The following is a 19,960-nucleotide window of genomic DNA, read 5'->3' as shown; positions in this document are numbered from 1 at the left end:
GTCTTATAATAAGTCAGCAACAGGCTTCCATCCGTGAATCTTTAAGGCAAATGAAACTCGTTTCCTCTTTAAGGTGGCTGGAAATGTTGATAGGGCTACTGCTGCCATAATTCACATTCAGATCTAAAAAAGAAAAAAAAAGGAAAAGGGAAAAAAAGGAAAAGGAAAACAAAACAACAACCCTGGAATAAAATTTTAAAATGTTGAATTTCCCCCCTCCCCCTTCCAAAAAGTTGACCTCAGCAACAGGCCAAAAGCTAGATTCCATTTCCAGGCGGGGTGGGTGTGGATTCTGGGATTTGTAGTCTCTCCAGAAGGCATGCTTTGAAGCCATGAGGTGCCCTGGTCTGTCTGAAGGGGACCCTCAAAGCTCCCAGGCCTTGGCAAACGTCGCTGCTTCCAGACTTGGTTTCTGGAAGATGGGTAGCTCCTGTCATGGAGAGGGGCTTAGATGCTTCCTTTGGGGGTGGGGGCGAGGGGGGACTGGGGCGCACTCAGAAGGGTTCTAGCTGCCCCTTTGTCCCAAACTCTCGGCCACACACCGGCCGGCTGGCCTCGGCAGAAGAGGTCAGGCGCTGGCCCAACGGGGGACGCCATGGAAGCGGTCCCAGGGGCACATTGCCTGCAGAGCCTGTCGTGGCCCCCTAGAAATGACCCCAAGAGACGCAGGTGGCACCTTAAGACGTGCCCGTCCAATCCAGTCCGGCACCAGCCTTCAGGGGCTCCAGCCCGCTCCCCGAGAGACCTTTTTCTCCCATGAAGTCCAGGAGCCTTCCGGGCATCGTGGCCCTTTGAAAGAGGAGGCCCCGTCCAGGAGGCAGGACAGGCCCTGATCCACGTGCCCCGCTTTCGGGCCTCCTGCCAGGAGCTCCCTCTTGGGAAAGAGCAGCTTTGACCGGGTCTTCCTGAGATCCATGATTTGCTAAAGGGATTTTCCTCCAGGAGGTGCCCATGGGCCCTTTCTCTCCCCCCCCCCCGCCCTGCTGCATAAGAGGCTGGTCGCCGGAGGGAGGCTTTAGCCTCGTCCACTCCGGGGTCTCCTGGTGCCTGGATGCCCCTTTTGGCCCGAGGGACGGCGGGGCGGGGGGGGGGAGGGAGGAAGCTTCCTAACCGCAGAGGGCTGGCTGGGAGCGAGAGGCAGGACCGGGCGCCCCCCCCCCCGGAGGAGCGCGGCTCGGTTCTGCTTTCCCAGAAGGGCTCCGGCGGAGGGGGACCGGCAGGGTCCGCGCCCAGCAGGCGACCGGCGGCTAGATGACCTCCGAGCGCCCCTGGAGGGGGCCACTCGCCCGCCCGCCCGCCTGCCTGCCTGCCTGGGGCGAAGCGTCTCCTGGCCGGCGCCACGGGCCCCTCGCCTCGCCCGGGCCCGGCTTGCCCAAGGTGCCCACGCGGCGGCGCCTGCTCCCGCCTCCGGCTGCCCTCGGGCGGCACTCTCGCCCCACTGAGCGAACCGGGCTGGCCGGTGCCCGGGGGGGGGGGAAGGCGGTGGTCCCGGCCGAGAGGAGGGGAAAGGCGCTAGGAAGGAAGGAAGGAAGGAAGGAAGGAAGGAACGGCCGGAGGGGGAGCGGCGCGGCGCGGCGCGGCGGGCGGCCGGGACGCGCCACAGTCCCCCCGCTTGCCGGGCGCCGCCTTGGGCTTCCTCTGGAAGGGCCGGCTTCGGGAAGAGGGAGTTCCCGCCTCTCCGCCCCGCCCGCCCCGCCCCTCGGCCCGCCCGCCCCGCTCCCCGCTTCCCGATCCGAGGAGCCAGGCCGGGCTTGCCGAGCAGCCGGCGGGAAGGCAGGCGGGCAGGGGAGCCAGGAGGCGAGGCCGGCGGAGTCTGTGCTGCTGGGACGGGGCTCGCCCTCGCTCTTTCGCTCGCCTGGCGCGCCCGAGGGACCGGCCCCGGGAGGAGCAGAGCGGCGGGGAGGCAGGCAGCAGCCCTCGGGAGGCAGGCGGAGGGAAGCGAGCCCCGCGGCCGGAGGAAGGAAGGAGGGAGAGAGGGGGGACTCGAACCCGCGCCTTCGCAGGAACCCGACCCGACGGGGGAACGCCGCTGATGGGAGCCGGGAAGGGCCCAGGCGGGCCAGGGGCTGAGCGCGGCTGCGGCTGCGGGGGGACCGCTCGCCCGGCGAGGAGCCTCGCCGCCGCCGCCTCCTTGCTGCTGCTGCTGCCGCTGCTGCTGGGCGTAAGTGGGGGCGCGCCTCTGGGGGGCACCGTCGGTCGGGGGGGGACAGCGGGAGGAGGGTCGGTCGGTCGCGCAGGACTCGGCAGGCGCGGAGGCATCGTTTGTGGCCGCGGACTACAAAGCCCAGAATCCCCCGCCGCCGCCGCCGCCGCCGCTTGGTAGAGGTTGTAATCGAGTCGGAGAACTTTGCCCAGTCGGAGATCCCCTTCGGGCGGGGTGCCGGGACGCCCCGAGAAAGGCCGGGACTGGCTCGATCCTCTCCCCCGGGTCCGGCCTGCGAGGAGATGGGAGAGGAGGGATCGGGGCCACGGCTGCTAAGCCCGGGCGCCGCGAGGACGACGGCTAATTTTAAAGGCTGGGCTCCCCGGAGAGAGAACCTATTTAGGGCTCGGCTGGCGTCGGCCGGCTGCCCCCTCGGTGCCCAGCCCAGCCCGGGCCCCGCTTGCCCGCCCGCTCGCTCGCCGGCCGAGCAGAGGCTCCTCGTCTCTGCCGCGTTCCTGGGGGGGGGGGGGGATCGGGAGCCCCGGCGGGGCCTGGGCGGCAAAGCGGCGGCGGCGGCGGGTGGGGAGCCCGGGGCGCCCCGGCCTGCCCTGGCGGCGGCTCTCTCCTTCCTGGCGGGCTAAATTTAAAAGCGTGACGGCCCCCGGGGAGCATCCCGCCTGGAGACCCGTAAAAATAGCCGCCTGAAAATAAAGGCAGCGGAGACGGCCAGGGGTGCCAAGAGCGCAGACGTGGCCTCCTTGCCAATGGTGGCGGGCCGTCAGAGTTGGGGGAGAATGGGTAGCGGACTCCAAGGCCCAGGTTCCCCACCCCAGAAGGCTGGCGAGCTGCGGTGGGCGCGGCCCAGCGGGCCAGAAAAGGGGCTTGATGGCATCTGGACCGGGAGGGGAGGGGAGGGGAGGAGGCCCAGGGACTGCCCGCCCTGCAGGGGCCGGTGAATGCCAACGTGGGTGCCACCACCCACCCACTCACCCACCCCTTCTGGGGAGGATGGGGTTAGACCCGAAGTCCTCGTGGGGCTAGACTGGGTTTCCCACTCAGGGGTGCCCCCCTCCGGCAACAGGGCCAGCAGCCTTCCTCCCCAGACAGGTGCCCCCCCTCCCCCCAATTTCAGGGTGGAGGCATTTTGAGGGATGGACTTTGTTCTCCTTGCCTTTTGGCCCTGGAGGGTCAGGGCTTCTGGATTATTGAGAATTACTGAGAGGGCTCTAAATTCTTCCACACACAGACACACAAATCCCCTTTTCCCTCCTGCCTCTTTCTTGGCTTTGAGGAAGATGCTTGCTCCTCCTTTCCTAAGCCAGGCACAACCTCTGTGCCTTTGGGAAGGAAGCCTCTTTTCTGGCTGAGCTGCCCTCCCTGAATTTTCGCCTCTGTGCTCCCCAGTATTCCGGCTGCTTTGAGGTTCCTGCAGCCGCCGGGCCCCTCTCATGTTCCTGAGCTTAGAAAAGTTCCTTTTCTGGTACTACACGGCCTATGAGCCTTTGCCCTTTCTTTCTGCCTTTCCCATTTTGGACTACCACTCCCATTATCCAGTAACTTTAGACCACAGCATCCAGGGTCTCTGGGAGTCAGAAGCCTCCCCTGTTGGGATGATGACTCCTGGCCCATCGAGCAGGCTTTCCCGAGGGATGCTGGGTGATGTGGTCCCCGGAGGAGATGCCCTCCCCTCCCCGCTGGAGGGGGGGGTCTCTGCTCTGGACTGACCAACAGCTTTCTCCTGGTGGTGGTGAGGGTGCTGCTGCCATGGGGCGGCTCAGCCTTGGAAGCCGGCATTCTTCCCCCCCCCCTCTGCCCGCTGCTGCCCGTCTCCCCGCCGGCTGTTCCACCCACCCACAACTTCTTGCGCGCCTCACTCCCCACCGGTAACAATGGCCTGCTTTGTGCTTGACTTTTCGAGGACTGGGAAGACGAAAAGGAGGGAGAAAGGGGGGGTTTAGAAGTCCCACCAGCCACTCACCCTCAACCCCCCCCACCCCACCCCTCCTGGGCCAGAAGCCTCAGCCCTTTCCTTGAGGGCACATTCCTCGAGGCCCGGCCACGCCCTTGGCAAGCCCTGGCACAAGGCGCCTCTGTGCGAGGCGGGTGGGGTGACGTGCCGAAGAAGGCTGCCTTTCCCCGGCTGGGCTGCTGGAGGGAGAGGCCGGCCGGCCAGCCTCCCCGAGGGCTCTGGGTGCTGTGGGAGGGGAAGGAAGGCAGGAGGAGAAGGACCAGAAGGAGAGAGGGGGGGTCTCTGCCTCTCTCTCTCCCTCTCTCTCTGTCTGTGTGTCCATCCGTCCTCTCTGGCCAAGAAAGAGAAGGGAACTTTGGGTGGAGCCCCACGAGGCAGGGGTGCTGCTGGAAGGAAACCCACCCAGGGTGACTTCGGGGGAGGGGGGTGCCAGGGCTGAAGCTGGCTCTCTCCCTTCCTTTTGGGTGGCGTTCTGGGGCACGGCCTGGTTGGCCTCAAGGAGGGCCCCTGAGGCCTCACCAGCCTGGACGATCACCATGCGCCCTCCCTCCGGACTCTTGGGATCGGGACCTTGAGGGTTGCCCTCCCCGAGCTTCTCTGCCAACTGGATCCTGCTTCGAACCTCTTGTGTTTCCCTCCCATCTTCTCTTTCGGGGGTGTGTGTTTGTGGAGGGAGGGCTGAGATTCTTTTCCTCTTGAGGGCTCTCAACTCTTTTCCGAGCGCCCTCTCACTCCCGACGCCTCTGCCAAGCACGTTCCCGGATTCGGGATGGAGATTGGGAGCCGGGACTTCCCAGGCCGCCTTGCCGCGTTTGATCCCCGTGCGTCTTCACCTTTGCCCCTCCAGATGTTTGGACTTCCTCTGCCAGATTCTCCGTCCAGCCCCTCGGCTTGGCTGGCTGGGTTGAAGTCTGAAACACCTGAAGGAAGGATGAGGGTGGGGGTGGGGGTGGGGAGAAAACTTTAGCCCTCCAGGCCCTATGGTTAGGGCCTCAACTCTTATTTGAAGGGTGGGGGGGGAGAGACCATTTTTGTCTCCGTTTCTCAGCCCGAACATTTCAGGCCGTCATGGAATTGTGTGGCCCAATAATTCAGAGCTTGGAAACTTTTCTTCTTCCTTTTCCAAACTAGAAATGCCTGAATCCTCCACAGCCGGTATGGCCAGTTTGCAAGCTTAGAAAAGATTTTGGCTTTCAAGTTTGCAGAGAGAAGGAGACCCAAAATCTTGCAGACAGCCCCAAGGGATTCCGTGCCTCTTGAGTCCTGGCTGTTTCCTCCCCTTTCACCCAGTACTTCCAGCCTGGCTTCTTTCACGCCCCTCTCCTCACCTCCGCTGGCCACCTCGCGCTGTCCTCCACTTGCCCAGACTTGTTTGCCGCGCAGAGGGAGGGCGAGGGCAGCTGGTCTTTGAGCCATGGATCTCTCCTGGAATTTGGAGGGAGAAGAGAAACCCCCGTCCCGAGGCAGTCCCGCTGGGGGAGGTTCAAAAAGAAGGGGTAGGCGTGGCAGACTACGGCGCCCACAATTCTGGTGACGGCTTTGGTCGCAGGATTCTGGGAGTTGTAGTTTTAAAAAGGGCAGCCTGTCCATGTTCTGAGCAAAGCTGTAAACACTGGACATCCAGAGGGATCCTTGCCTGGCTTCGGACAGAGGGGAAATTTTCTGAGCGTCTTCCTTTCTGCCCAACCTCAGTCTGAGTTTGGTGTGTCGGCACTTTGCAGATGGACTTGAGCTTGGATAGGCCACAAGGGCGGGAGGAGGGTGTGGGGCCTCGAACCCAGGCAGATCCATACAGGGCATGCATTTTCCTGCCTTTGCACTTGGCCTTAGCATGGATGGCTTCTCGCTGGAGGGCCGATGGGGAGCCGATCTCCTGACATCTGCTTGCCTGCTGGAGGAAAGGGTGGGGGCTGCTTTTGGCGGCGAAGCCCTGAAGGCGGACTTAGAGGGCTAGCCGTATGCCAAGTCAGGCCCTCGGGATTCGTGTCAGTGGAGGAGTGGGTGCACTCTGTACCTGCTCAGGGTCCTCGCCTCATACATTCTGGGAGGCAAGAGTCCAGGGCTGCTTCTGAGATTCCCCCCCCCCCCAATGCTCTCCTGGCGCCTCCTGGGCTTCTCAGCTGGCTGTTTTTGGCCTCCCGGCACCTTTTGGATTTGGCTTGGCCCAGGTCCCCAGCGAATGGGGGTGGTGGCTGGACTGGGGCTTGTTTACAGTGGCTCCTTTGCACCCCTGGTTTGATGGAGTTGTTTCCACCCTGGTGCTTTTGGGAGCGGAGAGCAGCTGGCGAGGGGGGCCACCTTGATCTAGACCAGCCTTGAGAAAGTGGCTGTTTCGAGCGACACCTTCCGGCCTTCCCCAACCAACCGTTTTAAAAGCCACGTTCCGAATGCTCTCAGGGAGCTGACTTTCCTGTACTTGCAGGAGGCTGGACAAAATAAACCTTGGGAAAGGGGGGCTTCCAAGTTGGCGAGGCTGCAATTTTCTCGAAGCGTCGCGGGAGGTTTCAGGCGGCCAAGATGGCTGCCCCCACAGAGGAGGGGGCGCTTGCAGCATGGTGGTGAGGAACATGGCCAGCAGGTCTGAGGGTGAAGCTCGTGGGCTGGGTGGCACATTCTCGGCGCATTCTTTGGGAGGGGGCGCGGTGGTGGCGAGAGTGTGTGAGCCTGCAATGTGAGCGTTGATTTCCCTTGCTTGGCCACTCCTCTTCCTGGGTGCATGCCAGCTGCGATCTGTGATCACATTGAAGGACTCCCAAACTGTTAAATCTCCCTAGAGATCCCCCCTCCCCATTTCCTTCCCTCCCCCCAGCTGTGAAGAAGAGGGCAAAGGGCATGGCAAGGAATGCACGGTGCTAGTGCTGGTAGAAGGGCAGGCTTCTGGGTTGCAGCGTGGGTGGGTGGTTGCGGAGTGCGATGCAGCCCAAGGAGGAAGGTGAGCAGGATCAGGCCGAGCTGGGAGGGTCAGAGGCCTCTGAGCCGGGCGATGGCCTTGGGAGTCCCAGCTTTGGGGAAGAGGGTGGGCAGGGCTTTTCCGCAACCCCCCCCCCCCCAGCTGTCATAGTAGCTGCTGACTCCAGGTGGGCGAGCCGAGGAGGGGGAGGTCTTGGGGCATCAACCCAAAAGCTGAACCTTTTGGAAAAGAGGGCAAGAGGGCAACCTGGACCAAGATGTGGTTGGCCAGGTCTGGGGGGAGGCCAGCTGAGCCTCTGCTTCCCAAGCCTTTCATTCAGTAACCGCAACAGGGAAAAAAAAAACCTAGGGGTCTCCAGATGCAGCTGGACTGCAGTTCCCATCATCCCCCACCGTGGCCTCTGCTGTCAGCACTGAACTCCGGCAACCCTGAGCGGCCCCTCCTGGCCCGGACCCTGATGGGAGTGTTTGGTTCCTTGGACGGCTTCTGTTGTGGGTTTCTTTTTCCTCCCTCTCCCCCCCCCCCCCCAGCCGCCTTTCCTGCCATCATCTCACTCCCATCTTAATCTTTCCTGACCAGGGCTGCTATTTTTGAGCGCCTCGCAAAAGATAAATTCAGCCCTGTTGCTCAGGGCAGGAATGTGCCCGGCGTGTTGGGCCCAAAGCCCAGGCAAAGAAGAGCTGCCGCCGCCGTGTAAGACTGTTCCGAGCAGGACCGGGGGGTGGGGGGGGGAAAGGAGGTGACGCCGGTCCTCTGGGGGCAGCCTTGCTGCCACTGAGCCTCTGAGCGTGTGCAGAGGGCATGCCCCCTTCCCTCCATCCCCTTCCAGTGGCCCTCCGCCCATGATGACATCTCTCTTCCCTTTAGGCCTGCTCTTCTTCATCCCAGCGGGGGGGTGTGTGTGTGTGTCAGGATCCCTCCCTTCTCCTCCTCCTCTCCGGGAGGAGTCGCCCCTGCTGCCCCTCGGGGGCTGAGTTGCAGGACTCGGGACAGTGCAGCAAAGGGGGCTGAGCAGGGAGGCAGGAGTGGGCCCCTCCTCACCGTGTGGCTCCCCGTCTACCTGGTGGCCGTCCTTGGAGATGCTGGGTTTTGTCATCCAGCCAGGAGCCCAGCGTTTTCTGCCCCTGGACTCTCGTCCCCCTCCACCCAAACTACAGCTCCCGTAGGGTGAAGCATTTCAAGCGGCAGTGCCCTGCCAGAACAGTCTAGCGCCCCGGCGTCCCCTCGGGGTCCCCATCAGGGGTGCCACAACCACAGGGGTGCCCTTTGGCGCTCTTGCTGGGGATAAAGCCGAACCCCCCCCTCTCCAGGCTGCCCAGCCTCAGGGTTCTGGAAAGTTATTTTTAAAAACGACGACTCCCATCGTCCCCCGGTCTGAGCGGCCCCAAAGGGGAAGGTGCTCTCCTGGCCCCCCCTTGCCTGGCACAGACTTCCCGCCCCCCCCTTTTGTTGTCCTGACCAGAGATAGGCAGATTAGGGCTTGTTGTGACTGAGGTCAGTGGGCCCGCTGCCCGTTCCCTCCGTCCCCCCCCCCCGCGTTGGCATCTGGGTGCCAAGTTATGCACAGGCTGCTTTCTGGCTCAGCCTCAGAGGCCTGGCCAGCTGCCCGGGAAAGCAAGAGCGCGGGAGAGCGAGAGGACATGGCTGGGTTGGCATCTCCTGATAATGAAAACCAGCCGATGCTATCGCGTCTCGGGCCGAGGCCTCCTTGAGCCACCGAGCCTGATCCGGCCGGGCGCCCCGCGCTGCTCTAAAATCTGAACTTTTCGTTTGCCCTGTGGCGGCGTTCAGATGGGAAGCCGGCGGCACCGTCGTCGGAGCAGGAAACACCTTAAACGTTCCTGACGTCAGCCAACCTTGGCATGCAGGAAAAATAGCCGGGGAACGCTATTCATAGTTTCCTCTCCTTTTCCTTGAGGCTGTGCCATTTGTCGCCTCTTTGCTCAGACGTTTTGGACTGGCCTGTTCAGGGGTGGAAAAGTCCCTTTTCTGGGCAGGGAAGCAAACCCTCACCCTTTGCTCTGTTGTCTGTCGTCACCTTCCGAAAAGTTTGTTTCTGGGACCTCAAGGTCTGGACTTGGAGGCTGAAGTCCGCCCCCCCACACACACACACAAAAAGGAGCTTTTGGAAGTTCAGGCCTGGCCATGATAGGCCTCCCGAAAGGAACATATTATTTCCGTCCTGTGATATGTCACCCCCCCCCCCTTCTGTCCGGCCGCACAGAACAGTTTCTCCCAAGGTTGAGAAGTAACTCTAGACAGGCCTGGCCCCAGAGAGGGAAGCAACAACTGGCCAGCCCGTCTTTCTTCCCTCTGCCCCCCCTCCTCTTCTCTCCCTCTCTCCCCCTGCGTAGGAAGCATCTTCTGTGACCGCCCTTTCTGCTGGGGGCGAAAGCAACAGATCTTTAATGGGCTTGTCCAAATCGAGATGGAGAAGCACCGTTCTGCTCAGCCTTTGGTCCTTGTGTGTTGTTGTTGTGGAGGGGAGAGGATGCTTTGAAGCTTGGAAACAGGCCTTTCTGCTTGGAATTGGGTGGGTGGGGGTGGAGGAGCAGTACAGTATACTTGTCTGGGAAGCCCCGAATCTCCTCTTTCCCCCCCCTTCCCCTTGGGGAGTTGAGTTCTTGCTTTGAACCATGGCCCCAGGCAGGAGGTGGAACTGGGTTTTCACGATGGAGCTGCTGTGGTAATGGAAGCTTTTGGGGGGGGGAGCCTGGGTTTGGGACCCTGGGCCCCCAAATCCCCATCCCACGAAGATCCTGAGCGTGGTCGTTCAAGGAGCCCTTTTCAGAGTTCTGAGTCCGTCGGTCTCCCGCCTCCGCCTCCCATCGCTACCTCCCTTGCTCTCTTTGATGAATGTTGGTAGCAGAAGGCTCAGTTGAGCCTCTCCTGTGCGTGCGTGCGTGCATGCTCTGGATTTCCGGAGCTCCTATTTCACCCAACTGTGGATTCACCATATGTCATGCTGGTCATTATCTGTTGTCGTTTCCACATTTTAAGGTCCTCGCGGCTTCTCTTCCCAAGCAGACGCCCTCAGGGTGGGGCTGTGTATCTCTCTCTCTCTCCCTCCCTCCCTCTGTGTATGTCTAGGATATGGCAGGGGTGCAGAAAGCAGGTCTTTTTTTTTTGGGGGGGGGAGGGTGCTGCCCCTTCCCAGAATCCCTTGGTGGGCATGTTTGGTGGGGAATTCTGGGAGTTCCAGAAGAAGAGGAAAAGCCTCCCCCCCCCCCCGCACACACAGATCCAGTACATGTACCAGCTGGCGGATTTTGGGAATTGTAGTCCATGTTCTGTAATTTGAGCACTCTGTGCACCTGTTCTAGTTTGTGAACAATCACACGGTCGTAGACCCCCCAAAACGCCTCAGGGCCTTGGGTTGTTTCTAGAGGGCTTCTGTTTCTTTGCAGTTATCATTGCTTGCAGATGTTATTCTGCGTTTGTCCTGGAACGGTTCTCTCTTTGCAATCATGGCCAGCCCGGGAGGGCGTTGGCTCCAATGCCCTCCTTTCCAGAGAGCCTTCCGCTCTCCCGCTGCCCGTGGAGCGCATGCCAGGGAGAGGGAGGGAGGAAATAGAAAGATGAAAGGCCCGTGGTTTCCTCGGGGGGGGGTGCGTGCTCCCTACTCGGCGGCACAAGGTGGACTCTTCCTCCCCTTCCTTGCTAGGCTTTGGGGGCATCGGCAGAAGTGTGGGCGGCCCCGGCCGTGCCTGCTGGGGAGCCAAGGTCCGTTGACGCGCGAGGGCCCCCCGAGACGACCCGGGCACTCGGCAGGAAGAGCCGCGCGGCGGGGCTTGCTTTCTTAAGCCGCCCCATCCATACTCGCTCAGGGCTGGTGGCGCGAAAGGCAAGGGAGGCTCAGCTGGGCTGGATTAGCGGGCCTGGCTTATGCAACCGGGACGCGTGCGCGGGGTGGGTGGGGGAGCAGACCTCTCCTGCGGTGCCCCGAGGGAGGGCAGAGGGGTGGCCGGCCCTTACAGATCTGAGCCCGCTCAGCGGGTGAATTTGGGGTGTTCCTGTCAGCACCCTCCGGCCACGACTCTCTGGATGGGGGGCGGCTGGGAACTGTTGTCCAAAAAACGGGGACCTTCTCCTGATGTTGGTGTTTTCAGGCCCGTCCCAGTTGAGGAAAAAGCTCTTAGAGAGAAGGCGAAGCAGACTCAAGACTTCGTGGCTGCACCCTCTCCCAAACCCCTTTGCTTTTGTGGGGGAATAAGTCGTCTTATTGCCTTCTCAGAAGGCTGTAACTTCCTCCCAGCCAGTCCCTTTCCCCCCTTTTCAATACCGGCCGTCTCTAAGTCTTACTCTTCAAACAAAAAGAGGATCATGGAGCACAGGCGGGCTCCTTGCCGGGAGGGGCATGATGGGCTATGTTTCTCTCCTGCCTCTCTTCCCCTTGAGCTTGAGCTGAAAGGTGTGGTTTCCTTCTTCTTCACCCCTTATCCTCCCCTGTGAGGCAGAGCAGGCAGAGAACGAGAAAGAGAGAGAGAGAGAGAGAGAGAATCTAACACTCCCAGACCAGTCTACCACGTGGCTGGCTATTGGTATCGCCTCTGGGAATGCATGTCCACCCCTGTGGGATCAGTCCCAGCAAAGCAGTCATGTGGAAGGCCCCTACACACACACACACACACACACACACACACACACACACACACACACACACACACAAACACACACACACACAAACACACACACACACACACACACACACACACACACACACACACACACACACACACACACACTGCTTTGGGACTGGGACCCCAGGGTTCGTGATCCCCGCGTCCAGAACCATCTCTCCCCCCCCCCCCCCCCGGCTTATAGACAGGATGTTCTTCTCCGGCTGCTGGCAGGAGATTCTCGGGAAGAGGAGGCAGGCTGCCGGCCGGCCCCGAGAAATGGGCCACTTCCGGCAACCTGAGTCCAGCGAGCAGCCCTGGAATGCCTGCTCTTCCCCCTTGTTGTCGTCCATCCGTTCCCCCCCCCCCCCCCGCGTGCGCGGTCTCATCCTGCTGCTTTGGCTGACAGGTGCAGAGCGGGGACTGGGTGAGGAGGGTGGCCGCTCGCCACCTCTCTGGAGCTGAGTCAAGGCATGAAAACACGGAAGGGATCAGAGGGGCAGGAGCCGCTTGTAGGTCCCGTGGGGAGGATGCCTCCGTGGGGTAGAGAGGGCAGCCTGTAGGTGGGGCCTGGACCATGGAGGAGGCCCCCCAGAGAGGAGACCTTTCTGGAAGGAGAGCTAGTGGGAAGGCTGGATCCAGACCTCTCAAGGGGGGGGAGTGCAGGGGGGGCCTGCTCCTAGGCTGGCCTCTTGCCCTCGCCAGTGGGATGAGAAGCACTTTTGGAGGGATCTTGCTGGGAGGGGGCGCCAGTCTGGCTAACGGGAGAGGAGAGGGAGGATCGGGACCTTCCCAGCATGGGGACGTGCTCTAGGGTCTCCCAGGCGTCGCCACCTGAACTGCCACCTGCCTGCATATGTTTCTGGCTTGCCAGCCCCCCCCCGGGGTCTATTTTGAGGAGGAGGCTGCCGGCCGATCCACTTTCACCCGCAGCCATCTTGGGCTCCCTGTCCTGGTCGGTGGGCCAGGGCCTTGATCCGTCTTCGGGCTCCCTTGGTTGGGGCTGAGGGTCACACAGGCCATCGCTCGGGGATTAGTGCTAGCCCTGAGGGTGAGGGTAGCACGGGAGTATTGTGTGATTGTATTTTATTGTGGTGTTAGGGTTATGTTGTTTAGGCTGGATGTTTGTTAAATATATTTATTTTTTAAAAAAAGGAATAAGGGCCTGGAAAAACCACCTGCACCAGGGAAAGCCTGGTCCTTTTTTTGGAGGCGAAGGAGGAGAGGATCCAGAGGGGTGCTCTTGGCTGTCTGGCCCAGCCTGGCCGTGAGGCAGAGAGATTTCCGTTGTTTTTGAGTAGGTAGCCTTGACTCTTTCGGGATTACAGATGAATCCTGAAAAGCCACAGAAAAGTAAGGAGAGGCCCATGTGAAGTTCTCTCCTTCATGTGCCAGGTAAGGATCAGGTGGACCTGGGCTGGCTTTTTGGGGGGGGGGTTGCCCTTCTCCACCCTCCCCCAGGAGCCTGAATGCCTTTGGGGCAGCCCTGCTTGTTGAACTCTGGCCAGAGAGGCCCTCAAGGGAGAGTCCTGTGGAAGCGGCAGGAGGGGTCACATCCTTTGGAAAGTGAGAGAGAGATATATATAAAAAGCCCAGCCCATCAGTGGAAATGTCGGTCAGGCCATTGTTTTAAAAAAGGCAACGAGGGAGGAAGCAAAGAAGGTCAGGGTGGGAACAGAGTGCAGCTGATCTGGGGTGTGGGGGGGGGAGGCGCGAGGGGGGGGCGGAGGAAAGGGGTAGGGGGACTGCTCCGGGTCTGTTGGTTATTTGCCCAGGCGCTGAAAACGAGCAGGGCCCAGAAGAGGTCAAGGAGAGAGGATGCTGGTCAGCGGAAAGCTTTCGGTGGGCCCTGTTTGCTTTCTCTGCCCCCAGGGGGGATCGGGTCCAGAGGGCGAGGAGACCGTTTGCACCAAAGTAAGCAACTCCACGGCAGCGTCGCAAAGTTCAGGAGGCAGATCATTAACAGGACCAAAGAGAAGCGGCTTCGGCGCGGCGTGTTTCCGTTCCTCCCGGAGGCCTGCCCTTTGGTCTCCCTTTCTCTTGGGTCCCCACAGATGATGCGTGCGGTGAAAGAGAGGTTCAAACACACACACCCCTTTTGCCCTGAAGTCACCGTTGCGGTGGGGTTTGGAAAACAGCCCTCACGTGCTCTTCTTCCCCAGCTGTGCTGTCTGGTTTTGGAAAAAACCGTCAGTGTTTTCCCTGACTGTTTCTATGTATCTGTTCCGTTTGCTTCCGTCCCGCTTTTCTCCTCCTCAGGCGGCAAGCAAATGGAGGACAAAGCCAGGACCGCTAAAGGCACCCACACATTGCAGTATTGAAGTATTAAAGACTATAATTTGCAGCCGTCTAAACGTTGGGTGGTGGCGGCGGTTGAATCGAGAGAGGTGTAGAACGCGCTGCGTCACCTGTTCGGAGCCCCTCTTGAGCTGCCCGGACTCCTGCCCAGAGAGAAGGATCTTTGTCGCTGGAGGACGGGAGGCTGAGAAGAGAAGAGCAGGAGATAGCCAGGGGCTGGGACTACCGCTCCCAGAATCCCCTGTGGCAGAAACGTCTCTACAGCATCAGGATCGGCGTGTCTCTCAGTGGAAGGGAGCAAACCTAACAAGGGGGATCTTGGCCTTTGAGGAGCCCCAGGACGGGCAGAATTCCTGTGGCTGGCACGAAAATCCCGGTGGCTCTGTTGGTTGGAGGATGCTGGGGTTGGCAGTCCCTTTCCCACCCTCTCCTCTTGCCCCATGGTCTATCTCGGTAATGGACATTATTTAGCTGTGTTTTCCCCCCACCCTTTCCTCTCCGCTGGCAGTTGTCCCTGCTGTTTACTCCAAGGCTAGGGGAAGATGGATGGCGGACGCTCAAGGCATTCATTTCCTCGCCTTCCTGCGTGCGTGTGGCCCCGTGTGAAGTGTCCGGAGGAGGGAAGCCCTTGTTGTCACAAGGCTGTCGCTTAAGTGGCTCTCTGGGAGGTTTTCCGGAAGAGGGATGAGAGGCGAGCCAGGGAACCAGAGAGGGAGCAGAAGAGGAGTCTCTGAGGGGTTGACGTGGAGGGAGAAATCGGGGGTGGAAAGAGGGCCGCCTCTAGGGTGAAGCAATGGGACTTCCACAAGGCTCCAAAATCTAGGCTGGAGAGTCGTGGGACCTAAAGGGCAACCACCTGCTGGGCCGTTGGCTTTCTTTCCTTCCTTTTCACCCGTGCTGTGCAGAGGGGGTGGAAGGCGGTACCCGTGGCCTCGCGGCCAGACGCTGCATCGGCCTTTGGAGGGGTGTTCTGCCCTCGCAGGGTGTGACAACGCTTGTGCAGAAGCTTGGAAGTGCACAGACAGACAGACAGACAGACAGACACACACACACACACCCTGGCTGATGTTCTTAAGGGACTCTCCCAAAGCAGGAACCACCGGCCTAAGGTGGGACTCCATCCTGGATGTGGGGGGGGGGGAGAGAGAGAGAGAGGGAGAGAGGAAGGGAGTGGGTGTCTGAGCACAGGAGGGCCCCTCTGGGACTCCCTCCCCCCCCTCGTCCGGCGTCTTGGCAAGGGGTTCCTCCTTTCCCAGCGTTGCCATCTTGGCAACGAGGTCTCTGGGACAATTTCAGGAAGCTGGTCAAGGCCGCTGGGGCCCCTGGGGCCTCCCTCTGCAGCCTGTGAAAATAGCCGAGGAGTTCTGGAAATAACAGCCATTGTTTGGCTGGGGGTCTGGATGGAAAGACGCTCTTCTGAGGCAGGATACGGGGCAGGGTGCGGAAGGGGCGCTCAGGAGAAGAGCCAAGTTGTATTACGGCAGGAGCTTCCTGGAGAGTGGAGGCTTCCCCCCCTTTCTTTTTCTTTGGACTACAGTTCCCATAATCCCCCAGGTAGTGTGGCTGTGCTAGTTGGAAAGTCTGGGAATGGCAGCCTAGAAAAGAAACTTTCCCCAGGACTGGGCAGGATCTTACCAAACTATCCAGCAGGATGTACGGAAGGAAACTGAGGAGCCAAATGGGGGAGTCACCGCTTAGAAAAGTTACTTTGCGTAGGCGGGCCGGGCGACTGTGGAGGTAGCCGTCCGAAAAGTAACTTTTCAAAGCTCTGGGCAGCCGACTGAAAGGCTCTTCTAGGACCGGAGCCTGCTTAGGCTCTGCATTGCAGTCTTTTAGTTTGTTTCACTTTGTTTATTATTTCCTTTTCCTTAGCTTGTCTACAATTGTATCCCAGTTTCCAAAATGTTATCCCAGGTCGGCTACCCCAAGTGACACTAGCAATGAATGGAAGCAGATAAAGATGACTTAGAAAATGGAAAAGCGGTGGTAAAAGACAATTAAACCAGTAAAACACCAGCCAAGGTCTCAATTTTTAAATGCCTTGAGATTGTTATTATTGTTTTTTTAAGTCTTTGCTCACAGAACATTTAGCTTTGAGATGCCAACCTTTGTTACGTTGTATTAGCCTTTAACTGTATTAATCATTCCAGTGAATCAGCGAGGTTTCTTATGATTGCAGAAGCCTTTGGATGACAAAGCCCGGAAGCAGCCATGCTGGCTAGGGAATTTTGGGCCTTGTAGTCCCCCAAAGTACCATTTCCAAATTCAAGGGATGGTGCTTGTCTATAAATGGCATGCTCAAATCAAATGTGTTTGTCTTTAAGGTGCTGTTAAACATTGACCCATGGGGCGTTTCATACCCATTCAGACCATTCCCACCAGCTGCAGAAAACAATACATGTTTTAACCAATGTTTCTTTTGTTAAATATATACATTTAAGGCTGGCAGATTTTAGCCTGAGCTTTTATGGATCATAGTCTGTACAAAGGAAGCATGGCACTTAATAGGGTTTTTTTAGTTTTTAAAAAAAAAAACCATTTAAAAATACATGCGTATACTCTGCAGAAATGTGTGCATACCTTTCTGCAGGCTGTGATCCATGAAAGCTAAGACTAAACTCTGCCAGTCTTAAAAAGTGGCACTTTGGCTCTTGTTTCCATGTTGAAACTGACCTGAGGCTGTTTCCTTTCCCCCCTAGATTACAGGCCTTTGTTATTCTTCCCCTAATTAAGCGTAGATTAAGTGCCCTGGGAACTGGAGATAAAACCTGAGCACTGAAGGAGGGAAAACCTAGATCAGCCTCTTCTAAATTGTCCACCCAAATTTCGGACATTAAGGCACCGGTTTAATTGCTGGTGCTCCTGCAGCGAAAGCGTGGCACTCTGAGCCGGCCCTCCTCGGAGGTGTCTCCTTTTCCTGGATGCCGTTGGGTGTTAACCAGAGGCCAGGAATCAGGCGGTGAAGTCAGGGTTTCCTGGCTGCAGAGGAGGAAAGAGAGCAAGAGAGTGTGTGTGTGCGTGTGCACACGCCTTTTTTTGTGTGCACACACAGGTTTGTGTGGCTCTTGTTGTAGCACTCGCACCACTGGCTACGTGTGGAGCTCCCCGTCAGCCGAGTGGTATACCTGCCCCCCCCACCCCGGCCAGCCAGCCAGCCGTTGCCTCCCTCTCCTCCTCCTCCTCCTCCTCCTCCTCCATCTTTTTCTCTAGTGGGTGCCAAAGACGCTTGCCGTCCCGGATCGCTGCCTGGCGTTCTTTCCTCTGCGCTGGAGGGCAGGAATGTCCAGTGTTTACTCAAGGACTCAACTGGAGGGACCCCAAATCTTTGCAGGCTGCTCTCCCGGGGAAGTTGGTCTTGCCGTTGTTTTTCCGGGGAGTGTGGGGGTGGGGGTGGGGGTTGGTCCCTCCCTCTTGGAATCCAGTGATGACTCCCAAAGCTTGTGCCACAAGATTGGGAGCTGCTAGACGGAGCTTCTCACAGGGGCTGGTCCCCAAAACGGTGTCTGCAGTCTTGCAGAAATAAAATAACATTTAAATATGGGATGTCGAAAAAGTATGAGGCCACCCAAATAATCAGAGAAGGGGAAAGGCTCCCGGAGGACACTTTATTGTGCTGTGAGAGTCGGCCTGATGAAATGTTTTTGAAAGACCCAAAAGCTGGCTGTTAAAAAAGGAATGATTCTTTCGCTTTTTGCTTTCACCGATTCATCCCACAGCAGAGTTTCCTGTTTCTTTTTAGTCAAAAATACCAGTAATGCCTCTCTCTCTCTCTCTCTCTCTCTCATTCTCTGTGTGTGTGTGTGTGTGTGTGTGATCCGATAGGGCAAGCTAAAGAAAGGTGTTTTGGTCCTGGCACTGGACCACAGGAAAGACCACCTGAAAGAGCAAAGCAGTGTCCCTTCCATGGGCCTTCCCCCCTCCCCATAGAGGGCTTCGGGAAGCTGCTTGGGGGTGGCAGGGGGGCTATCACTTCAAAACAAAACCAAGCCCCCGTAGCTGGTGACGGGCTTTCCAAAGTCTTGATACTATGGCTGGTTATGAAATCGCGAGGTTGTGGTCCAAGGGAGGGGGGTTGTTGGTTTTTTCTGCAGCGTGAACGACGTACAGTATGTCGAAAGTCCTCGGTTCAAGTCTGCAGATGGAAGGGAAAGAGGGGTCCATTTCACAATCGTCCCATTTATTCTTCCTTGCTCCGTTTGGACCTCAAGTTGTTTCTGCCCTAAAGAGGATGTCTTCTGGCTTTGGTCAATCCTCCAAACTAAGGATGGCCGCCTTGGAGTACCCGGCCACTGCCGCTATCGCCACCCACGGCACTTGCTGTTTTGCAGCATGACCTCATGCTTTGTCTGAAATAGCCCCCTGTTTTGGTTCTTCCCTCACCCCCCCCCCAATCTTTGCAAGCAACAGGTGCAAGGCGGGGGGGGGGGGGCTGCCGCGCTAAGGGAGAGGCTGGATTCTCTTTCCTGGCTTCCCAGCCTGGCTCCCTGGGGGAGGGGCTTCCGAAAGGGAGGCCCGCACTGGAGGGAGCGACTGAGATGGGGAAACGGGAGGTAGGCAGAGTTCTTTCCTTCCCCTCCAGATGCAAGAGCTGGCCACAAGCCCTCTTTGCAGGGATTTTACAAATTAAGTTTTCTGGCAAGGGAGTGTGTGATCAGTGATCTGTCTCTGCTTACACGCCCCCCCCCGTCCTCTGCCCCCCATGGGGTTGGCTGTGCCCCCACCCACCCCCCTTCGACCTCCCCCTCCTCCAGGATTTCTCCATCCAGAGCAAGAATTTCTGAGTTTCTGGAGAATGGACGTGATGATGGAGGCGGATGTCCTGTTCAAGGGCAGCTGGCTAGGGAGAGGGGACGTAGGAAAGGGAAACGGGTGGGTGGGTGGTTAAGAATCCTGCCGGTGTGGGGCTCTGTAGAGAGAGAGGAGGAGAGAAGCGACGGGATCCTGTCCACCCTTGGCACCGAGGGAGACGGCGGGCCCCGGCCGGCCGGCCGATCCTTCCCTCCATCCCTGGCGTGGTGCCCTGCTGGCCTCTGCAGCCACCATGGTCGGCTACCTCCTGTTTCCCCTCTTCCTTTTCACGCCCTTTCAGACAGTCCGGCGCGATTAAGTCCCCTTTTATGCCTCTGGGCCTGCCTTTTGTCCCGCGCCCGACCAGCCTTCAATAACGCGCCCAGCGGTGTTTGCACAGGAAAATGCTGCCGTGACGAATTCCTGCCGGGGTCCTGTTGCCCCAGGCGGCGGCTCTCCTGGCCGGCGAGGGGGGGGTAGGAGGGCAGGCGGCCGGAGGGCAGGCAGGTTGCTCTTTTTCCCACCCCGGCTGGGCAAAAAGGGCCCACCTGGAGGAGGCAGACTGGAAGGGAGGGTGTTGGAGGGCCAGGTCTCAAGACTGCAAACCAAAAAGACAGGACCAAGGGAGGAGGGGTGGCCACCCTCGTGTCTGCAGCCAGTGTTGTGGCATGATGGGAGGTGTAGTCCTGCGTGGCCTGGAGGGCTGCAGCTTCCTCAGCCGTGCTACAGAGGATCCTGGAAAGAGGAAGAATGGCCAGTTGAGCCATTTTTCTTTTTCTTTCTTTCTTTCTTTCTTTCTTTCTTTCTTTCTTTCTTTCTTCCTTTCATGTTCCATCTTTCCTTCAGTGTGCTGAGAACAGCACCCACACTGCTCCTTCTCCCCTCTTTGCTCTCACAAGGACCCTGTGCAGCAGGTCAGGCTAAGAGAAAGAGCGACGGGCTTAAGGTCAGCTAGTAAGTTCCATGGCTCAGTGAGGACTAGAACCTTGGTTGTCCCCTGCACTATCCCACCTCCACCTTAATAGAAACAGGAGAGAGAAATCATAACTCTTTGTCCCTGGTTTCCACTGCCAAGATCACAGCCTGGAATGGTCTCAGCATAGAGCCTCCATCTCTGGAGGTAGTCTAGCTCAGATGACTAGCTACCAGAATATGCAGGAGGCTTCCTGCTCTGCTAGCAGGCGGCTTCCTTGTGGCCAGCCGGAGAGGGGACCAAGCCTGTCTTCCTGGGT

General features: G+C 58.9%; 1 protein-coding gene across 17 annotated transcripts in view; it reads left to right on the top strand.

Annotated features, from left to right (window-relative positions):
* The first annotated feature begins 1,620 nt into the window (after positions 1-1,620).
* HSPG2 (heparan sulfate proteoglycan 2) overlaps positions 1,621-19,960 on the top strand; it is an 80,623-nt gene continuing 62,283 nt past the window's right edge. For all 17 annotated transcript variants that reach the window (XM_078379497.1, XM_078379492.1, XM_078379491.1 and 14 more), the window contains exon 1: positions 1,621-2,161. In XM_078379497.1, coding sequence (XP_078235623.1) covers positions 2,033-2,161 — 129 coding nt within the window. In that variant the 5' untranslated portion in view covers positions 1,621-2,032. The remainder of the gene's footprint in view (positions 2,162-19,960) is intronic.

This window comes from Pogona vitticeps, chromosome 7 (assembly GCF_051106095.1).
Source record: "Pogona vitticeps strain Pit_001003342236 chromosome 7, PviZW2.1, whole genome shotgun sequence".
NCBI lineage: Eukaryota > Metazoa > Chordata > Lepidosauria > Squamata > Agamidae > Pogona > Pogona vitticeps.
Note: the sequence above shows the minus strand (reverse complement) of the source record. Positions and strands in the feature narration are given on the sequence as shown.